This window comes from Pelecanus crispus, chromosome 14, assembly GCF_030463565.1.
Source record: "Pelecanus crispus isolate bPelCri1 chromosome 14, bPelCri1.pri, whole genome shotgun sequence".
Lineage (NCBI taxonomy): Eukaryota > Metazoa > Chordata > Aves > Pelecaniformes > Pelecanidae > Pelecanus > Pelecanus crispus.
In genome coordinates this window covers 12,807,741-12,827,481 of record NC_134656.1, presented here as the reverse complement: position 1 = coordinate 12,827,481, position 19,741 = coordinate 12,807,741, and the positions used below count along the sequence as shown (strand labels likewise).

The 19,741-nt window shown below is 52.2% G+C and overlaps 1 protein-coding gene across 1 annotated transcript; it reads right to left on the bottom strand.

Moving 5' to 3' along the window:
- Positions 1-8,455: 8,455 nt before the first annotated feature.
- Positions 8,456-18,726, bottom strand: KCNS1 (potassium voltage-gated channel modifier subfamily S member 1). The gene is made up of 3 exons (XM_009485190.2): positions 18,689-18,726; positions 13,792-14,785; positions 8,456-8,911 (listed from the first exon to the last, which is right to left on the bottom strand). The coding sequence occupies exons 2-3, from the start codon at positions 14,755-14,757 to the stop codon at positions 8,456-8,458; spliced, it is 1,422 nt and encodes a 473-aa protein (XP_009483465.1). The 5' UTR covers positions 14,758-14,785; positions 18,689-18,726.
- Between the last annotated feature and the right edge of the window lie 1,015 nt (positions 18,727-19,741).

Below are 19,741 nucleotides of genomic sequence, written 5' to 3'. Positions count from 1 at the left end.
TGGGAAAGTTTTTAATTAGGAAAACCAAGTAATTAAAAGCTTTGTTGTTATTAGTGGACTAAAATCACTTAGTCCGGACTCTAATGAGGTCTAGTGAAGCGCTGTGTGAACATCAGGGCTCATACAGTGCTCATCTGAAATCTGTGCAATGCGTTGTGCCCTAAACATGTGTTTATTATGAGCAATATTCATGAGCATCCTTTGCATCAAAGAAACTCACACAACTTAGGAAGGAGTTCTCTGGTCAAGTGTTGGATCTTGTATTAGTCACTTGGATGGATCTGGCCCAATACCTCTGGTGTGATAGACATATGTATATGTGACATGGTAAACAGTGCACTGCTTGCATGTGGTGTGGATCAAGCAGATTCTGCTGGGAGTATTTTTACCTCTGCACTGTGTAGGTAACTTTCTAGTGATTGGAGGGCATTAGAAAACCCAAGTTTTAGGTGAAACACCACAGGGTGGTGTCTATTTATGGAATATGCAACCTGTGACTGCTGTTAAGCACTCTTGAGATACGCTGCTGATGTGATTGTCTTAAAATACAGCAAATGAACCAAAATAAGTAAAACTGGTCCAATGGCTTAACTGTCTTTGAACCTTTCTTAAATGTTTGCAGTGGCTGAGACTTGATGATGTTTCTTGCACTTGGAGCTCTAATGCAGAGGAATTATTTTCTCCTTCACTGATTTTCAATCTGTTAGAGAAAGTAATGCCCCTTTTGGTCCCTTTGTAGAGCATCTGGGAGCATGGTTCCTGCTCACTTCTCAGGGTCCTCCAGGCTAAGACCAAGGCTCGTCCGATAAGGGAAAGCTGTTCCAACAAAGTTTTTAAGCAAAAATCTTGCTTAATTGTGAAGCTGCATTAGTGTGCTCCTGCATTGCTGAAAGTGTTCTGGACAAACAATTATCTTTGCTTCTAAAACCAAGATACTGATGATGTCAGTCATGTGAGACTTAAATATGTGAAGTTAGTAGCTTTAACTTTTTTGTAACAAAGAAACTACCAACACTGGCATAAAGTGCTGACTTGAAATGCTATTTTCTAAGATCTGGCTGTTTGTATATAATAGTGTTGGGTCATTAATTTGTATATGTATGAAATAGTAACTTTTATTGCATTCCTCTGCGTTTTTGTTTGATCAGGAGATTTTGTTTGATCTTTCTCAAACATCTTGCCTTATTTGTTTAAAGGGGCGAATAAACTGTCCTTACCTGAAAGCGTCAGTGTCGTGACTCATATTTATGCATTAAAATACTCTGGTGTATTATTGCTTATCAGGATGAGTTTTAACATGGTGTGCCTCTAGTCAACCAATGTTATGGAAAATTCTGAAGGAGCATACAAGCTTTAATAAACACAAACAGTAAACGTCAAATTTTTGAACAGGCAATTCTTTAGCCTTAAAATGTTACTAAGTCTGCATCTCAAGGAGAGATTTGCTTCAGTTCAGGGGCAGGTCTGCATGCTGCAAGCTCTGTGGCAGTTCAGAAGGATGCGTGGTGGAAGTTCAGGCTGTTTCTCCACACACCAAGGAGCATTGGCAGCCCTTCCTGGAGCTGCAATCGTGCAGGAGGTTTGTTTGCCCCAAGGGGTGCTCTGGCAGATGGGGAGGGTGAACTCTGCTGTAGATGCTCACTATCTCTGCTCTGTTATTTCACGCTGCAGTGACTTTCCGGAGCCTGCGGTCAGGTTTGGGACTAGGTACATATCAATTTATCCACCTTCCTACACAACAGGTGATGCTAGAGGCTTGCTCGCCTAATTCTGGCTGACTTGCTGCACTTTCAGCTTTCTAGCTTGGAAAAAGAAGAAGTTGACAGTGAGTGGGTGCTCCCTTCCAACGGTGAACGGTTGGTTTCTACATGGTTTCCCTGAGCAGTTACTAAATCTGTCCTGAAGGGATGACTAACTGAAGCAGAGACAGAATTCATTCAGGAGTCAGCTTTGGTTAGCAATCCCGGAAGAAACAAAATAGATTTGAGCTTTTAAATGTTAGGAAGGAGTGTGGAAATCAAAGGTAGGGAGACCGTGGGCATTTCTAGTAACTGGGAAAGCCTGGAGCTCTTGCATATTCACAGCAACATTACCAGGATATTGCGGAGCCCAGGCATGAAGGGAGGGTTGTACTCCCAGTGCAGCAGCAGCACTGCAGCTGTACCAGGGCAGTGTTCATGTGCATTCCCTTCATGCTGGGAGCAGTGCACCTGCTGCACAAATATCAATTGCATATAACTAACAAAACCAGCACTGACAAGTAGCTATGAGCTGGGGCTGATATTTAGCCAGGTTTTTTCCTGCCCCATGGGGGGAAAAGCCGACTTTCCACGACGCCCATAGCACCAGCAGTTTTTTTCCTCCTCCCATAATAATTATCAGTGCTAAGGTACAAATGTTGCTGTGCCAGTGTCCTTTATGCCCAGCTACTCTTTCCTACACCCTCATTTTGTCCCACTTCCTCCTGTGCATGGGACAAAAGAGTCTGAGCATGTGCTTTAGATAAATGCTTTGAGTGTTGGCTGACAGCCTTGACTTGAGAGTTGACAGTTCTTCATTGCATTAATCGCTCTGGCAAAATCTTAGAGAGTCAAACCAGGAAACGCCCATCAGCTCTTTCCAGACTGAAAGTGACTTAATTGCCCTTTAATTTAAGAGTCCAGGAAGACAGCCAACTTGTTTAAAAAGTTTAAAACAATTCAATTCCATCTATGAAGCACAGTCCGTTCTGCTCCCCTCTAGGTTGTCGCTGTTAAAATCAATACAGCACTGGAAGCAGTGGGAGCCCGGAGTCCCTGAATCCCATCCAGGGTGGTCACAGCAGCAGAACAGCCTCTTGCAGACCTGCACAATCAATGGATGGCTGAGCTGTAGGGTGGCCTTTCTTCAGTCCTGAGAGGCTCACAAGCTCTGGACCATCACTCGTTGACCGTAGAGGTGATGATCTTGAAACAAAGGTGCAGGGTGGTTTTCTCCCTCTGCTGCTCTCAGCAGATTCAGTGTCTGGCTGTGAACATGCATCACTGGTGCTGTGCTTCCCTGCACACCTGACCTGTGTTTTTCATTTCCTGAAATTGTGTGACCTGTCTAGGCATATTTGGTTAACTTAATTCCACACCTTCAAGGCTATTCCTTTAGCTATCTCAATCGGTTAGAACACAAGCCTTGAGTTTATGTGTTTCCTACAACTAAGTTAATGGCTATGGTTCAGATAAAGGCTAAAGTGAACCCATGAGCATATGCAGACCTTGGGGCTTTCTTACTACAAGGAGAAAGTTTTAGCATAATTTTGTAAAAAGAAATGTGAATTACAGTACTATTTGTCTTTACAGGTCTCCATACATAGTTCAGCCAATACAGGAATTACAAGTAACGCTGATTTAATGCATACATACTCAAGCAGTTCGCTCTGATTTTTGACTCCCTGAACTGAGATCATCAGAGCTGTAGGAGCCTACGAGCAGGACAGATCCCAGAAACACTGCCAGCAAGGAGTCTTTCCTCCTACAGATCAGGCCCTGTAAAATCTCCCAGTTTTCCAATAACCAGCCTAATGCGCAGACCATGCTCGGGGTCATCATGGATCTGACAGTTGGCAAAGAAGTTTTAAACAAAGTAAGGAAGTTTACTTTGTCTCTTTGAGCACAGTTGTCTAATTCTCAGCTGCATGAAACAGCTTAATAAGGTCACTCCTTAATCACCATTCCCTGCAGGCAAGAGAGTCACTCTTTCATCAATCATTTTGTGAGTGTGGAGAGCAGCTTTTGTAGAAATAACCTGATGAAGTGTTTAATTGATTTACCCACTGTACCCAATGAAAATGCAGTCACTCTCAGGAAAACTGATTAGGGATTAACAAAAGAACATGAATTTCCTACTTGCCTTAGAAATAGTAAGTTAGACCAGTCCTGGCAACCCATTGCTGCACTGAAGTGTCTTGCTAATGCGAATGTGGGCTGTGATCACCCACTCCTCTGGTGCTGGGCACCTCCTGGTACCCAGTTCTTCCCTGCTCTGCAGAACTCAAGCTCTGCTAGATCTGCCTGCACAGCAGTGGGAGGATTTTCCTAGTGCAGTTACTCATAGCTATACAAATCCTAATGTCTTCACAGAGAGCAGGAGGCTAAAAAAAGAAAACATCTTTCGTGGCTTTCCCAAACCCGAGCCTGGAGCTGTTGCACACCAGCCCCGCTCTGAGGGCAGCCGCTGTTTGCAGCGCAGCAGAGGGGCTCACAGAAGGGTCCTGCCTTGCTTTTAACCCCCAAGTTGGGGGAGCTTTTGCCTTGGAAAGATTAGCAGCATGTGGATTATTTTTTTAAATGGAAAAACTCTCAAAGGAATAAAGATTAAACTCTATTTTTAATCCTCTCCTCCTATCACATCTAGTGGAGGAATGCACTTGACACAGGGAGAGCAGCAATAAGTCTTCCCCTCCCCAGCCAGGCCCCTGCAGACAAGCAGCCTAGAGACACCCCCCTCATTTCAGAGCATCAGAGGCCACTTAGAGCATGGGGAGCAAGCTCAGCCTTTTATGCTGCCTTGAGGATAAAGGAGGATAAAGCCTAAGCAGCATCAGAGCACAAACTACACCCCCTGAAACACCGGTGAGCCAGCTCCTAAAGAACAGCCACCCCCTTGAAGTAGCCAGACACACTGGTGGGATGTTTCCTCTCTCGAGAGAAAATTGGTGCTGGTTTTGCTCAGCTTGGCTAGCAATGCTGCTCCTTGTGTGCTCAGCTGCTGCTTGGGGGCTTAAAACCCTCTGCAAGTGCAAGGTATTTCCTTAGTCAGCCTGGTGCTGCATGGTGCTATCCTTAGGACTCTTCTAAACCTCCCAAGGGGCTACTGAACTTTTCTAAGTCTACAAGCAGTGTTGACCAGAGGCAGCCTGTGATAATGTAGCTTAATTAGTGATAGCTCTCATCTGCTGATGACCGCAGTCCCTATCACAGGCAGTCTGCTGGAAGCTGGTCTGAGCTTTGCCTATGCAGCAAGGAAAGCAGTGGAGGCTGCATGTGATTAGGGCCACTAAAGCCGAGGGGACATTCTCCATGCCAGGAGATGGGATTTAAACTCAGCTGTGGTATTTGAGCAGCTGCTGGCCTGCACAAGCTAGCCTGAATTTGTCCTGGCTTTAATACTCAGAGCTAATGAAAGAAGCAGGGATGAAGGGAGGATGAAGGCAGCTGTCAGTGTGATGGACCAGCTCCTCTTGGGTCTCTGGAGCTGCAGTGTGCTGTATGGGGATACATACCCTCATCCCAGGCATGATCCCCTGCCCTTGCTAACAGCCACAGCTGCAAGCAAAACGGCTGGGAAGCTGGCAGGGAATATGCACACAAGTCCTCCAGCCTTCTACTAGCAAAAGTGTGCCTAAAATGTTGTTTAACCAAGTTAAGCAATTAACACTTGACACCTAAACTATATTTTCTTTTAAAATGGAGCCTTTTCTACTTTTAGTCTAAAACATGGCCCACAAGCCTGGGGTTAAAACTAGTTTCTTAAAACAAGAGTGGCTATTAGGGGAAATAATGTCTGGCTGCTGCTCCTCGGCTCCCAGCGCTGGGTTTGCTCATGCCGGTGGCTCAGCTCTCGTGTCCCTTGGTGTTGCTGATTGCAGTGTGTGCATTTCTGCAAATTTCTGCTCCTCCCCACCTGCTTCCCAGATTTCATGGGTGTGTAACGAATGCGATGGAGGAACGAACCCTGCTTGGATGGGGCAAGCTCTTTGCTTTGGGAATCATCCTGCATTTTTTATTTTAATTGTGATCCTTTCCTCTCCCTCTGAAAGCTGCTCGGTGCTTCCCTCCCTCCCAGCCGTGATGCCTTGCTCCCTATGTGGCTCTTCCCAGAGCCCACTGGCTCTGACCCATTCCCTTGCACCCTGAGGACATGCAGTTCATTGGGCCTCCTGGGAGATGGGTTATCCAGAATGCTCCAGCTAAGGTGACACCAGTGGTCCAGGCATGAGGACCCACCATTGGGGCAGGGATGACACAGGGGCTGTTAGGGTGGGAGCTCTGCTGTGCTCAGAGACGGTGCCTGGAGCTGGCTCACGGGGACCTGCAGACGCTCTGCGAGCAGCCTGGCTGCTCCTGCTCCCTGGGGGCTACTGGTGCTGACCCACTGACCAGCTCAGCTGATGCACTGCACGAGCACAGGCACGCCAAGCTGCAGCAAAACAGAAAACCAGCCTCCAAAGCAGGTCACTTAGGTTTTTAATAAAATATACAGTATGCATCCCATGCATAGATAGAAAATTAATTTACATGCTCTTTTAATTATTTGCATAATGCTTTTTAATTAATACATGTAATTTAGTCTTCACATTTTAATATATTTTGCTACTGGAATATTCATGGAGAGAAGAGGAAAATCCTTCCTTCAGTCAAGTAACAGTGCAGCAGGAGCTGGTCAGAGCAGACGATATTAGTTCACTGGTCCCAGCTCGCAGTAAGAATGAGCACAGAGCAGACCACAAACTGTTGATACTGGAAGACTCAATGACACCAGGAGCATGAGCACTCTCCCATCCCATACCGCTGTTCCCTGGGGACCCCTCCCCGAGTCTCACAGGGGTTCAGAAAGGCTGGACCCGCGCAGGTGCTGGTTTGTCTTTTCCTCCCATGATCAGCAGATCGCTGCAGACAGAGCCAGCTCTGGCAACTGCAGCTGTGCCAAAAGCCAGCCAGGACAACTAGTGGCAAACACTATGATCCAGGTGCCTGGGGCCATCCTGCAGCCATCAACATATTTTTGAGCTGATTAGGTGGCTGCAGGGTGCACATTTCTCCTGCTTGGAACAGGCATTGCTGGGTGTATTCCTTTGTGCATGAAGGAGCTGCACAATTTCCAGAGAACTGGGGGCCAAGGAAAAACTCTGAAGGGAATTAATGCTGTGCTAGAAGCAGCCCCAAACGTGCTCAGCTGGGCAGGGGATCTGGGCGGGAAGAGTGCCCGGCTCTCCGGGCAGACCTCCCTGCCTGGCTGTGAGGTGCTCAGAGGCTGCGGTGACGAGGAGCAGTGCAAAGTCCCCTCTGCCCCGGCTACTCCTGTGGACATGGGGGGGTGCTCCCTCCCTGCAGAGGGAAGGTGAGTGCACTGGCACCCGGGGAGCTCAGCTCCCTGCAGGGACAGAGGTGATGGCCGGGGCAGTGTGACCCCCCCCCTCCTTACGCTCCTGCCCCTGCCTGGCCCCAAGACAGGGAAGGACGAGGCAGCAGAGTGAGGCTGGGCTGGGGGTTGTGGCGAGGGGGACCAGGGCATGTACCAAACCCTGCTGGCTTTTGTCATCTCTTCCACCTCATCACAGCCTGCTGCAGCATCTGGGCTCCCTGGCAGCTCTTCCCACAGTGGAAATCACAAACACACGTCAACGGCAGAGGCAGCTTCTGTGTGCCCAGGAGTGTCCCCCCATGTCTGCTCCCTGATAGCCCTTTGCAGGGACTCTGTCTCCTCTCTGCCCCGCAGGCTGGGTGCCAGCAGCCACAGAGACCAGCCGCTCCTCCAAAACAAATGCTCTGTGGCATGGGAGCCCCATGGAGCAAAGGGCTTGCGGGGGAGAGCCCCACCAGGGGTGGCCCCTTGGTTCCCCCAGCTTGATCCCCTCCGGCTGCTCCTACCTCAGAGGACAGCAGCCCTTTTGCCTGATCATCCATGGCTGGTGCCCTCCCTGCACAGACAGTGCTCCCAGCTCTGCCATGCTCCCAGCACAGCCCCCAGATCCCTGGGGATCCTGGCAGGGGCAGCACAGGAGAGTGGTTAAACCCCACCTGCAATGGAAGGAAGGTGAGGTCCAGCCAGTCCCACTGCAGGGGCTGGGGACAGTGGGGCTCACCCTGAGCTGGACACGATATCTCTTCCCATACAGACTTATTTCCAACCCTCTTTCCCCCATGGCTGGTGGGGCAGCTGAGCCTTTTGAGGCTGTTTCCAGCTGGGGTTAGGACAAGGCTGGGCTGGAGTTGATGCCAACCTGGCACAGGATCTGCAAGGGCAGCCAGCCTGATTGGGGGCTGCCTCACCCTCAAGCTATCTAACCTCATCCTGGACAACACAAAACCTCAGGGCAGAGGAAAATCACCCTTCATGCAGCTGGGGCAGTGCCTGATCAGGGGTCACCTGTATTTCTTTTTTTCTCAGTCCATCTCTGGCATGGGTATGTCTAGCATCGCAGCCTCCATTTGCAGCCATGGGGGAGCAGGGCTGTCACTAGGTGAAGGCTGAGACACGTCCAGGTGGACCTGGCTGCTGTGTCCTGGGGGCTGGAAGCAGCTGGCACCCACTGGGCATCTCCTCCAACCCCTCCTGTCCTTCACAGGGCAGGGGTGATGCCAGGCGTGGTGTGAGACAGGGAGAGCCTGGCTCCTCCACCGTGTCCCGGTGCAACACCCATGCCGTGCTCATGGTGAGCAAACAGGTCCCATGTGAGCCCCGGTGCCACGGCACGGTGGGGTCAGGGTGCAGGGTGGGTGCCGGGGGTCAGACTGCAGCGGTCGGGGCTGCCTCTGCCCAGTGAGGTCTCGCTCAGAGCCTCCGAGTCTCGATCGCGGCTGGAGGTGCTCTCCATGTCCTCGGGGTCTTTTTTCCCGCTGTTCCTCACGGCTGCCTCCAGCGCCTTCTGCTTGCGATAGAAGTGGGAGAACTTGTTGAAGATGATGGTGATGGGCAGCGCCACAACCAGGATGCCCCCCAGGATGCAGCCTGAGGCAGCCAGCTTGCCCGCCACAGTGACAGGCACCACGTCGCCATAGCCCACAGTGGTCATGCTGACTGTGCCCCACCACCAGCATGCCGGGATGGTGTCAAAGCCAACGTCTTCCTCCTTCTCAGCAGTGTAGGCCACGCCGGAGAAGACAGAGACCCCCACGGCTAGGTAGAGCAACAGGATCCCCACCTCCCGGTAGCTGTGCTGAAAGGAAAAGCAGAGCGGTGGTCAGTGGGGGCCATCACACCTGCCATGGCCAGGACACTGGAATCCGCAGCGCAAATACGGCCCTGCATGCAGACTGCCTTCATACCTCTGTCAGGGGTCTCAGTATCCATCTCTGCCATGGGATGTCCCACTGCAGGGACAGGCTGAGACAGACCAGGGGGTGCGTGGGTGACCCATACACCCGGAGCGAGTGGGCAGCTGAGAAATCAGCCCTGGCACCCACAGCTGCCCCTCTGCCCTCCACCAGCCTGCGAGGGGAAGGCAGTGCTGGGAGCAAGAAGGAGACTGGTGCTTCCCAGCCAGAGTTCCCAGGTAGAGGCTACTCCCCTGCCTCCAGCGCTCACTCTGACCTGATCTCAGCTAACAGTATTTAGACACATTTTCCTTTTATCTTGGCAGGTCCCCAGAAACCACCTAATAGGCAGCCTCTAAGTGAAGCGATTTGTATTTTCCTGAGACGCTGGCGATGTGCTCACAGGGAGGATGTGCACTTCTGCTGCAGGCTCAGGTCTAGATCTTCAGCCCTGGGCTCCCCACTGCCAGGCAACCCCACAACCACAGCCCCAGGGACTCACCTGCTCCCTCCTACATCCCACACCATCTACAGTCCCGTGGTCCATTTAACCCTTTGTTACACACCTGGGTAGGAGGGATCAAGGTGCTCCAGCTAGCAGAGTTCAGGAGGCTGGAGAGGGATATTGCACTCACAGGACACAGCTCCAGGGGAGGCAGAAACTACCCCCTGCCCCAGTTTCTGTCCCCTGTGGTCCCATTCCTTGGGACACTTGAACCCTGAGGTTCTAGATGACTTCAACCTGTGTTTAAGCTGGCTATAGGACACCAACAATGGTAAAGCAACACAAGGCAGTCCCTGGCTGGGCTTGCTGCAGCACGGCGGCTGCTGCTCTGTTGCTCAGCCAGGCTGGGTGGTAGTTCCAGTGGTCCTGCAGCACCCCACTGCTGGGGTGTCCCAGTCTCCTAACAGCCAGAGAATGCTTTATTGGAGACTACATAATGACTAAAAAAACAACATTTGAACAAAGAAAACAGCAGAAGATGTGGGAAAAGAGCTTCCACGGGCAAGATGAGACATAAAGGAGGTGGATTCACGGCAGGGAGCGAAAACACTTTGCTTAGACTGCTGGCAAAAGCTCCTCAGCTAATGCCAGTAATACTGAGGGGAAATAATCTCCTCCACCGCCGCCATCACCTGTGGCTGCAAATGCCCTACAGCAGCTCTGAGAGAGCTCCTTGGGAAGGACAAACATCTCAGAGTCACCAAGTTTCAAGGATGTATCACTTGGCCATGAAAGGCTTGCTCCTGGCTGGAGCTAAACAGCACGTCTGTATGTCCCAGCTGGGGAGCAGCAGAGCCGAATAACTTTATACATTTTTAAAGAGTATCAGTTATGGTCCTGGGATGCATTGGAGGGTGAAGGTGAGGGGGAAGTCAGGCAGCTCGATAGCTCCTACTGCTTTAATTTACAGGGTCAGGGCTTGCGGCACAGGGGAGGCTCCAAGAATCTCCCAGCTGATGCTCAGGCGCTAGCTACCACCTATTTGCAGCCATTTACCCTCAAAACACATGGTTGGCTTCTTGATCCAGGGACAGGCAGCCACAGCTGTGGTTTGGGTGGGGATGCAGGCTTAGCTGTAGTTTGGGAGGGGATGCAGTTTTAGCCATGGTTTGGGTGGGATGCAGGCTTAGCAAGCAGCCAGCCTTGGGGGAGGCAATGCTGGGTAATAAAAAACTCCAGGGAAACAGCCACCCCAGCAGCAGTCTCTTTGGGCTTCTGCCTTGGCAGGAGGTGTGCCTGCCCTTGGGACAGCCAAGGGCCATGCATGGGCTCCTTCCCCTGCTGAATGTAAATCTTTCCTCCAGTGCAGCAGAAGACAAATTAAATGGAAGAGCACAGTTTGAGCCAGTCTGGAGATACCAGCGTGGGGACTGAGCATGGAGATGGCCCATGGTAGCAACAGCAGAGTGATGGATCTCCTGTCTGGGAACATGCAGCTCTGGCTCTTCCAACCTATTTGTGTATTTAGGCCCCTAAGGGGACAAACAGGAACTCCTGTAGATCCCTACAGATGCCTAAATTACTCAGTGCCTAATACCTATTGACTTCCAGTGGGAGACAGGCACCAAACCCGCACCCAGGAAGCTGCAATAATGGTAATGGATGTTGTGCACAGCAGGGAGGAAGAGCAGAGACATGTGGGAAGCCTCTCCTCAAATTAAATAGAACCTGGATCAGGCCCCAAGCAATCGGAATATGGTTCAGAGTTTATGTTGCACAAGTGACAGAAATCCCTCTGCTAGCACTTTTGTGGCAGGGGAACGATTACTCGGCTTGCCAGAGCCATCGCTCCTGCTTCCTGGCTGTTAACAGCCTTTACTCCTCCGCTGCTGCTTTATGCTCTTGCAATAGGAAGTAAATTATGATTAACAAGACATTGTAATTTATGTGCCCAGTAAATCACAATGCCAAGCTGCTGCGTCAGATTTGTGTCTTCGCTCATCCCCATTTACAGCTGGCTCCGGAGTCCCTGGGAAGCGGCACTTTCCAGCATGTCACTCGCTGAATCAGCGGCTCAGCAGAGGCCTGAGCCGGGATGCTGCTGGCTCCCTGGATCTCGTCTACTGCTTAATAACATGCAGACAAGCCCATCAGTCCCTGCTCTGCTGCAATGTGTTATTCACACTTAAATGGAGCACAGAAAGGGTTCAGGGAGCCCTTCCCACATGTACAATTTCATTTAAACTCCGCAACAGTGTTACATGGGTCTGTCACTTGCTAATTGCTCTGTCAAGGTGAGTGTTCAGAAGTATGATTACAGGTAGGACTTCAGGCATCTTCATTTCAAATAATCCTCCCTGGACCCCATTTTCAGCAGGCTTTGAGGATGGATGCCAGGAATTTTTTTTCCCCCATTTTTTTCTGATAGTCTATGGGACTTGCAGGATTAGTGGTGGGCTGGGCTGGTCCTGCTTCACAGCAGAAGTTGGCAGAAGACCTTTCCTACTGCCCATCCTCATCCCCAGCCATGCTCAAGGGTTGCTTTTCTCCATGGCTCATCCACAGGAACGGGTCCAACCCTGGCAAGTCAAGTCCTGCTGACACCAGGACATCCCATGCTGGCCCTGCCATGGCTGCAGCAGTGAGAAACAGGGTGTCCCCAACCACAGCTGTGCCCACTTCATCCCTGTGATGGCCCTTCAGTACCAGGAGCTGTGGCTCTGGCCCCTGCCAGGCACTGAGTGGGAGGAGAGCATATCCTTTGGTTGAATACCAAGCTGTTATGAAGATTGCTTTCCTCAGCCATTTGTTTGGCATAGCCTTTGTTTGAAGGAGGAAAAAGTACAGGGATATTTCATGAGCAGTGCTTGAAAACCAGTCTTCTGGTTTAAATGTGGGGACCAGAGATGGTCCCACAAGGAGAGGAGATGTTCTCCCTGGTGACCGCCTCCCTGTGCCCAGCACAAGCCCTGTGTGTGGTGGGCATCGGGAGCATGTGTCACTCTGCGTCTTGACAGGCTCAAGGATCGGCTTTAGGATTTCTCTTGATGTGGTTGCCAAGAATCAGAGGCAATTAAAGGCTGAGTTTAATTGGCCTCTGCATCAGGCTGGATTTTCTGCCTAAGTGGAGGAGGTGAGGGGACAGTTTCACCCTCCCCAGATTCAGGCACATGGCCCTCAGCATGAGGGGGATGGAGGAGAGAGGGCCGGCGGGGGAGAGCTGAGAGCTGCACAAGGCACTGTGGCTGGTCCGCCGAGCTGCAGCGATGGAGGTCTGGGCTGCAGCCCCAGGCTGGTGTGGATTTCATGATAGCTTCATGCTTTGACTCTTGTCACAGCTGACCTTGGTCTGTCTAAGGAAGCTGGGGGTGCTGCAGAGGGGGTCTGGAGAGACACAGCCTTGGGGCATGCCATGGAGGATGAGGCCCTCCTCATCCCTGGTCCTTCACTGTCTCAGCATCTCCTCATCTAGCTCTTCTTCCTGAGGACTGCATGGTCCTGCGGCCAGCTTCCCCCAGCCCTGCATGTTGTGCTTTCCCTGAGCCTCTCCAGCACACTGAGGGGCAGTCGCTGGTAGCCCAGGCCCTGCTGGAGACATGCACCCTGCCTTGGGCTGGTTGTCCCAGGCCCTGCAGCTAACCTGCTTTTCTATTGCTGCTCTGCGCCACCCATGGTTAACTGTGTGCCAGTCCCAACCTTATCATACCATGTAGCATCCAAGTGTCAGCCCAGCTGGAGCAGGATCTCTATGTCTCTATAGATGGGCAGACACCAATGGTTGGATGCTGGCCTCTGGACAGCTGGCAGCATGCCCTTAGGAGGTTCCCCCTTCCCCCAGACTGGGGACAGGAGCAGCTCTGAGCCACACATGCTGGTGCTGGTATACCCAGCAGCTGCTGGCTGACCCGGTCCCTGCTCAGCAGGTCACTCACAGCCTGGCTAGGCACTGATCCAGAAGTGGGTCATCACCATCCACCCATGCATGGCCGAGTCCGTCTCAACACTGTGCAATGGGGCTTGCACACCATGGTGGGAGGGGTGGCTGAGTCCCTGGAAGCACCAGTTCTGCATGAAGCAAAGTCTACCAGCAATGGGGTGAATTGCTGTTTGCTTTGAGTGTTTGTACAAACAGGACTCATGCAGTGCTCCTCACACTTGGTTGCTTTAGCGGACACACAAACGAACAACCCAGCCCACCACCCCAAGCATGCTTGACAGACACTACCAGAGCTGGTAGCTCACTGGGAACAGGAATGTCCACATCCCCCAGCCATACCAGAGGTCTCCTTCTCACCCATACACTATAGGAGTAGATAAGCAGATAGAGAACCAGTTTACCTTCAAGGTGGCCCCCAGTGACCTCAGTCCAGTGGAGTGCCGAGCCAGCTTCAGCACCCGGAATATCCTCATGAGCCGAAACACCTGCACAACCTTGCCCAGGTTGCCCAGCTCTGAGTCACTGCCCATGGTCACATCCACCAAGAGGGTGAAGTAGAAGGGCAGCACTGAGACAATATCAATCAGGTTCAGTGGGTGCTTGAAGAATTTCCTGGGGTTGGGGGAGAGCAGAAGGCGGGAAGACACTTCAAAGGTGAACCAGGAGATACAGAAATACTCCAGCTTGTGCAGGACAGGTTCATCAAGCACATTGCCATTCTCATCCACCTCCTGGTACTCAGGCATGCTGTGGATGCACATGGTGGCTATGGAAACCAGCACCACGCTGATGGACACGAAGCTGAAGAGTTTGCTGGGGATGGAATAGCCGGGGTTCTCCATGGTGAGCCAGAGGCGTTTGCGCACGTTGCCACAGCGCAGTGTGCTGTAGCGCAGCAGGTCGTGGTTGATGTCAGAGATCTCATCGGGGGATGTGTCCACGCTGCTGACCTCACTCTCCTCATCCCAGTTGTGGTGCCGGCTCTCCAGCTTGCGCTCATGGTAGCGGTAGCTGCAGCAGGAGTCCAGGAAGAACTCATTGATGCCCCAGTACTCAATCTCCTGGCAGAAGGAGAAGACGCACAGCTCCTCCATGACATGCAGCTTCCCTGTCTGGTAGAAGTGGAGCACATAGAGGAAGAAGCCGGGATTTCGGTCAAAGTAGAACTCCCTGGCACTCACATCGTAGTCATCGCAGAGCTGCAGGATGGACTCCTCTGAGTCACAGGAGAGCAGGCGTCCCAGGCGGGTGTCAGGGAACTTGGAGAGGGCACTGGAGCTGAGCCGCCTTCTCAGCCCCCCCACGTTGATGTTGATAACGTCCTCCTCAAAATGGGGACCCCAGTAATTTAAGGTCTTGTTGACCATGATCAGCAGAACGGGAGCTGGTTCCACCTGGAGGCAAGACACAGCAGGGCTGGAGGGGACACAGGGCTCCCCCCGCCCCCGGTGCTCCCAGCGGGGAGAGGGCCAGAAGCACCCTGGGGAGTGAGGAGGGATGTTTGCATTTTGAAAAGAGAGGACCAGGGAGAGGGGAGGGGAAAGAAACAGCTTTGGGCAGTTGTTCTTTGGTGGTATGGAAGGGGGAAGAGGTGGGGGAAGCCAATGATTTTTCCAGGTCAAACTTTTCCTTGCTTTTTTTTAACCTCTTAAAGTTTCTCCCTTTGCTAATGGCCTAAGGTAGGCAGTTTACTGCACCTCTGGCGTGTCAGCCATGGGGCTTTCCTTGTTCAAACAGGTAAATTAGTCACTGAAGAGAGGATTTATCCCCCAAAGAGCCTCCCCTGTGGAAAAAACAGATCTCATGCTGCCCTGTGCTCATCAAATCACTGCCGCAGTGATTCTGACAAAGAGCTTTGTAGCCTGACTACCTATGTTGCTAATTAGACCTGGTCACAAAGCCCTTAGACTGTGCAATCTTCCCTGCTGTGCAAGCAGCAAAGGCAGTTTTGCCAAAATCAAAGTGTTTTCACAGAAGGTGTCAGTTTTAGGGAGAAATTCAGTGGAAGAAGTGTCAAAACAATTCATCTGCATGCTTTGTTTCTTCTTGTGTGTTCTGTCATGTAAAATATTACGATTATTTTTATAATGCTGAAACAGCAAAAGCATGATTCAGAATCATTGATTACTCTGGATTAAAAACCTGTATGCTGGGAGGGAAATAAAAATCAAAGTTTTGATTTCTGTTGTGTTTCAGGATTTTAGAAGTATCTGGGAGCTGGGCTTTTCCATCCAGTAGAAATTCCATTTTCTAATGAGAAGCAGTTAAAGAATCTAACAAAGAGAAGCATTCCCACACCTTCAAATGCATTCACCCATGTTGACCAGAGGCTTAGAATAAAAAGGCAAATAAAAAGGTTTGTGATCTTCCTGTGTCACTTTGAAATCAGACTTCTCCACCTACCTTATTCATCAAAACACCTGGGAACGTGCGGACCAGCCCCGTATCCACGCGGTCCCCCTGCTCCTGGCATGGGAGTGTTGGGTGTCCTCAGGAATGACATTGCATTTGCTCTCTTGGTTGAGGAATTACATTTCTCCCCATGCATCAGCTTCTTTGGAAAAATCCTGCTATTAGGCGTGACTTGCTCCTGAGCTCTGCTCACACTTCCAGGGTTGATGCTGGTACCAACACGACTTCTGCAGCCGCTGATGCTTTTGCTGCAGTGGTCATGGAGGCATTTGTAACCTCCAGACTAGCCTGTCTCCCATTTCAAAGGCTTCCCTCCCTGGTTTTAATCAGCCAGCTGCTTATTAGAAAAAATCCCTCACCTTCTCTGTCTTGTGTCGCCTACTGAAGTTTTCAAACTTCTAGGTGCTGCAGGGACAGAGGCCACAGACAGGCAGCGGGAGATGAAGGAAAAGGCTGCAGCAGCCCCCACGGTGATGCTGAGGTGCCACCAGACCCCGCACAGGACAGTCCTGTCCGACAGCAGCCACTGAGGGCCAAGGCCAGACCAGTGACACGACACGGGTCCCCCCCCGACCCAAGGGAATCCCAGTTTCCCTACAGACCACATTGCATCCCAGCCCTGCGTTGCTCACCAGACATGTCATGGGGTTTATGGGGTAAGCACCAAAGCAGGGGAAGGGCTCTGCATGTTTTCCAGTGTCAGAGAAATGCAGCATAAAAGTTTGTCAGACCGGGACAAACCTGGGGGACATTTTCACATCTAAATCTGGAGGTCAGAGCAGAGCTGGAGAGGAACAGATAGTGGAGTAATGGTTAGAAATAAACCCCAGAGGTATGGTTTTAAGCTAAGCAGGGCTGTGGATGCAGTAAATGCCATATTTGTGCGAAACAGCCTGGCAAAGGCATCTGCTAACTCCATTGCATCTCAGAGCCAGGGCTCCTTAAAGACACAGGCTTTGCACCACAAAGCCAGCAGTTCCCATTACACCAGGTCTGGAGGAGGCAACCGGCTTGTGATAAGCCTCAGAGCTTAATGGACTCATTGTCTTGCCTTTCAAAGGTGAAGAAAAAAAAGAAGGATCAACTTTTTTGATGCTTAAGACAAAAGCAAGGGAGAAAAAGGGGTGTAATCATTCCTTTTCAGGGATAAATTGGAATTTCTGTGACAGATTAGCTTTTCCAGGGAAGATATCACACAGCCCATCTGTGGAGTGGGCATGACTAATCCAGGTTCCTTCCAGAAGAATGCTGATGCATTCAGGCTACAAACACACACAGGGCCCGTGGGGGTGGGTCTGTGGGATCCAGCTTATCCCACAACCGTCTGTCCACAGCCTCTCTCTGCACCTACCCTATACAGCAGCTGCTCCAGGACACCAGGCCAAACATCACCAAAATCAAGGGAAAGATGGTTTTGGTGCTGGGCTGGAGCACAGGGCAGCCCAGGTGGCTACCAGCAGCTGTGCTGGGACAGCAGGACAAGCCTAAAGCGATGCTCCAGCTCAGCAGGACCATCCCCAGCACACAGCTGTGCTGTGCAGCTGGAGCTCTGGGTGAGACATGCCAAACACTGAGGGCCAGGAGGGAGCTGGCTCCCACCTCTCCCCCAGCTCAAAAGAAAAAGTGGGTGTCAGGCCCCTGCAAGACTTTGTACCCCAGGGAAATCCCTCCCTCCCTCCTGCGCAGGAAGCAGAGCGAGGAGATGCTCCTTTCTGATGTTCGCTTGTGAATAGAGCAAATTATTTCTGCCCACGTACAGCTTTCATCTAGGAATCTAAAGCAGCAATTAGTAGTTTTATAACTCTTTTGCCTACTCGTTTCATGACTAGCTAAGCTCAGCTTTAGAACAAAACTGAGGTTTGAACTAAGACCTGGCATGATCTGCCCTGTTGGATCATCAAAGCATGCTCCCTTCTCATGTTTGCAGGGGTATCAGGTTGCGTGGTTTTTTTTATTTTAAAGCACAATGGACAGAGAATACAAATGTATCTGCCTGGAATAATGTGAATTTGCAAAATTTTCCTTTAGTTAAAGCAAAATTTCCATAAATGATTGGTAAAATAGAACAGATAAAGCCTCACCTCTGGTAAATTTTGAAATATATTGTAAGCTATTTTACGGAGACAACCATCAGAATTACCCAAGCCCAGTGTGAGCTGGGTGTTGGGCGTTCAAATGAATATGTATCTTGTGAAGAAAAAAAAATCTCTGATATATGCATTTATGACAGTAAAAAATATAAAAACAGATCAAGCATATCTGTAAGAAATGCTAGAAGAGTTTCCCTTGACAACGTATTTTTTTCATAAAGGCTTTCAAATGGAAGTTATGTATATTTATTCTAACTGGCAGAAGGGACTCAAGGGAATGGGAAGGAAGATGCTAATAGACGTTCAAGTGAGGATGCAGTGAGTGCAGGGAGTATTGCACACAGGGGCTTTTCCAACCAGGTACAATGGATTTAGATTAACAGTCCAAATAAAAAGCCCTGTACTTACAGCTCAGTGAGGCTTCCCAGCAGGGAGTCGAGTGGCTTGTCTCAAAGGAGCCATTAGAAATGCGTAAAGAAGGAGGAAACCCTTATCCTTTGCCTGCAGCCCAGTCCTAAACACCCTGTCACCCCGGGCTTGTGACCTTGCACGTCCCAGGTGTGCAGGGCTGGTGGCTGCAAACTGCTGAAGTCCTGTGCAGGATGCCGATGGGGCTGGGGTAGGGCTGGGGGTCCCCCGCTGGGTACCTGAGGGGGACAGCGGGGCTGCCTGACCTCCCAGCTCCTGCGGGATGGTGTCCCCACCAGCTATGTGCTGGGGCAGGACTGGGGAGACACCTGCTTTCTGGTCATGCAAAAGAGCCCCATCCCCATCGCTGTGCATCCCTGTACCCGTCGGCCTGAAGATGCTCAGGACCAAGCCCTTCCTTTGGCGGTGGGGCAGTTTGCCAGGCAGGCGGGGGGAGCATGGAAGGGGGATTCCCACTGCTGGCTGCTCCCTGCAGGCAGAGCAGAAGCTGCTGCTGTACACTGAGAGGCCACCGGAATGCCCAGGGCTGGGGATGCAGGTGACGGGCGGACTCCCTCCCTGCCTGCTTCGGGGTGCAGGAGTGGGTGATTACTCGGGTTTCTACTGCGAGCGGGCAGCCCAGCGCCTGCTGCAGATGATGCCCTGTGCCAGCCTCCGCTCCCAGGTCCCACGCAGTGGGTGCACAGCTCTCCGGAGGGGAGCCCTGCAGCCTGCCCTGCTCCCTGCGGAGGAGGAGATGCGGCCCCCGTGGGGGGAAGGCTTCCGGGAGAGGGACTTTCCTACACCAGCCCCGGGTCCCAGCAGCATCCTGGGATGTGGGTGCTGGCACGGCGGCTCCCTGCTCATCCCGGGATGTCGGTGCCTCGCTTCCCCGCTCATCCCGGTGTGCCGCTGCCCCCATCCTTGCTCACCCCCGCATGCCGCTGCTCCGGTTGCCCTCTCACCCCGGGATGCCGATGCCCCGGGTGCCCGCCGCGCCCCAGGGTACTGATCCCTGCCGTGCCCGGGGATGCCGGTACCCCGGTCCCTGCTGTTCCCTCGGTTGCCGATCTCACGGTCCTCGCCGCGCCCCGGGATGCCGGTGCCCGGGTCCCAGGGATGCCGGTGCTTGCAGCACCCCGGGCGCCAGTGCCCCGGGTCCCCGCCCCGCGGAGCTTCTGCCGCCGCCCGCCGCACCCCGCGTGCCGGAGCCCGGCCCCGCGCCGCCGCTCACCTGCCTCGGCGCCGCCCCCGCCGCAGCGTGCGCGCCCGGCGCGGAGCCGCGGAGCCCTGCGGGGCCGGCGGCGGCGGCAGAAGCTCCGCGGGGCCGGAGGGGGCGTCCCGCCCGCCGCCCCTCCCGGGGGTGCCGCCCTCCGGCCCGCCCGCCCGGAGCCGCGGGGTGGGAGGGGGGAGGCGAGGCCGGTCCCTGGTCCCCGTCTGC

Excerpts from the sequence above, each read along its gene's own strand:
- KCNS1 (XM_009485190.2), bottom strand. The coding sequence starts at position 14,757 with ATGGTCAACAAGACCTTAAATTACTGGGGTCCCCATTTTGAGGAGGAC. Across the intron at positions 8,912-13,791 it reads CACTGGGGGCCACCTTGAAG|CACAGCTACCGGGAGGTGGG; the intron begins GTAAACTGGTTC and ends TTTTCCTTTCAG.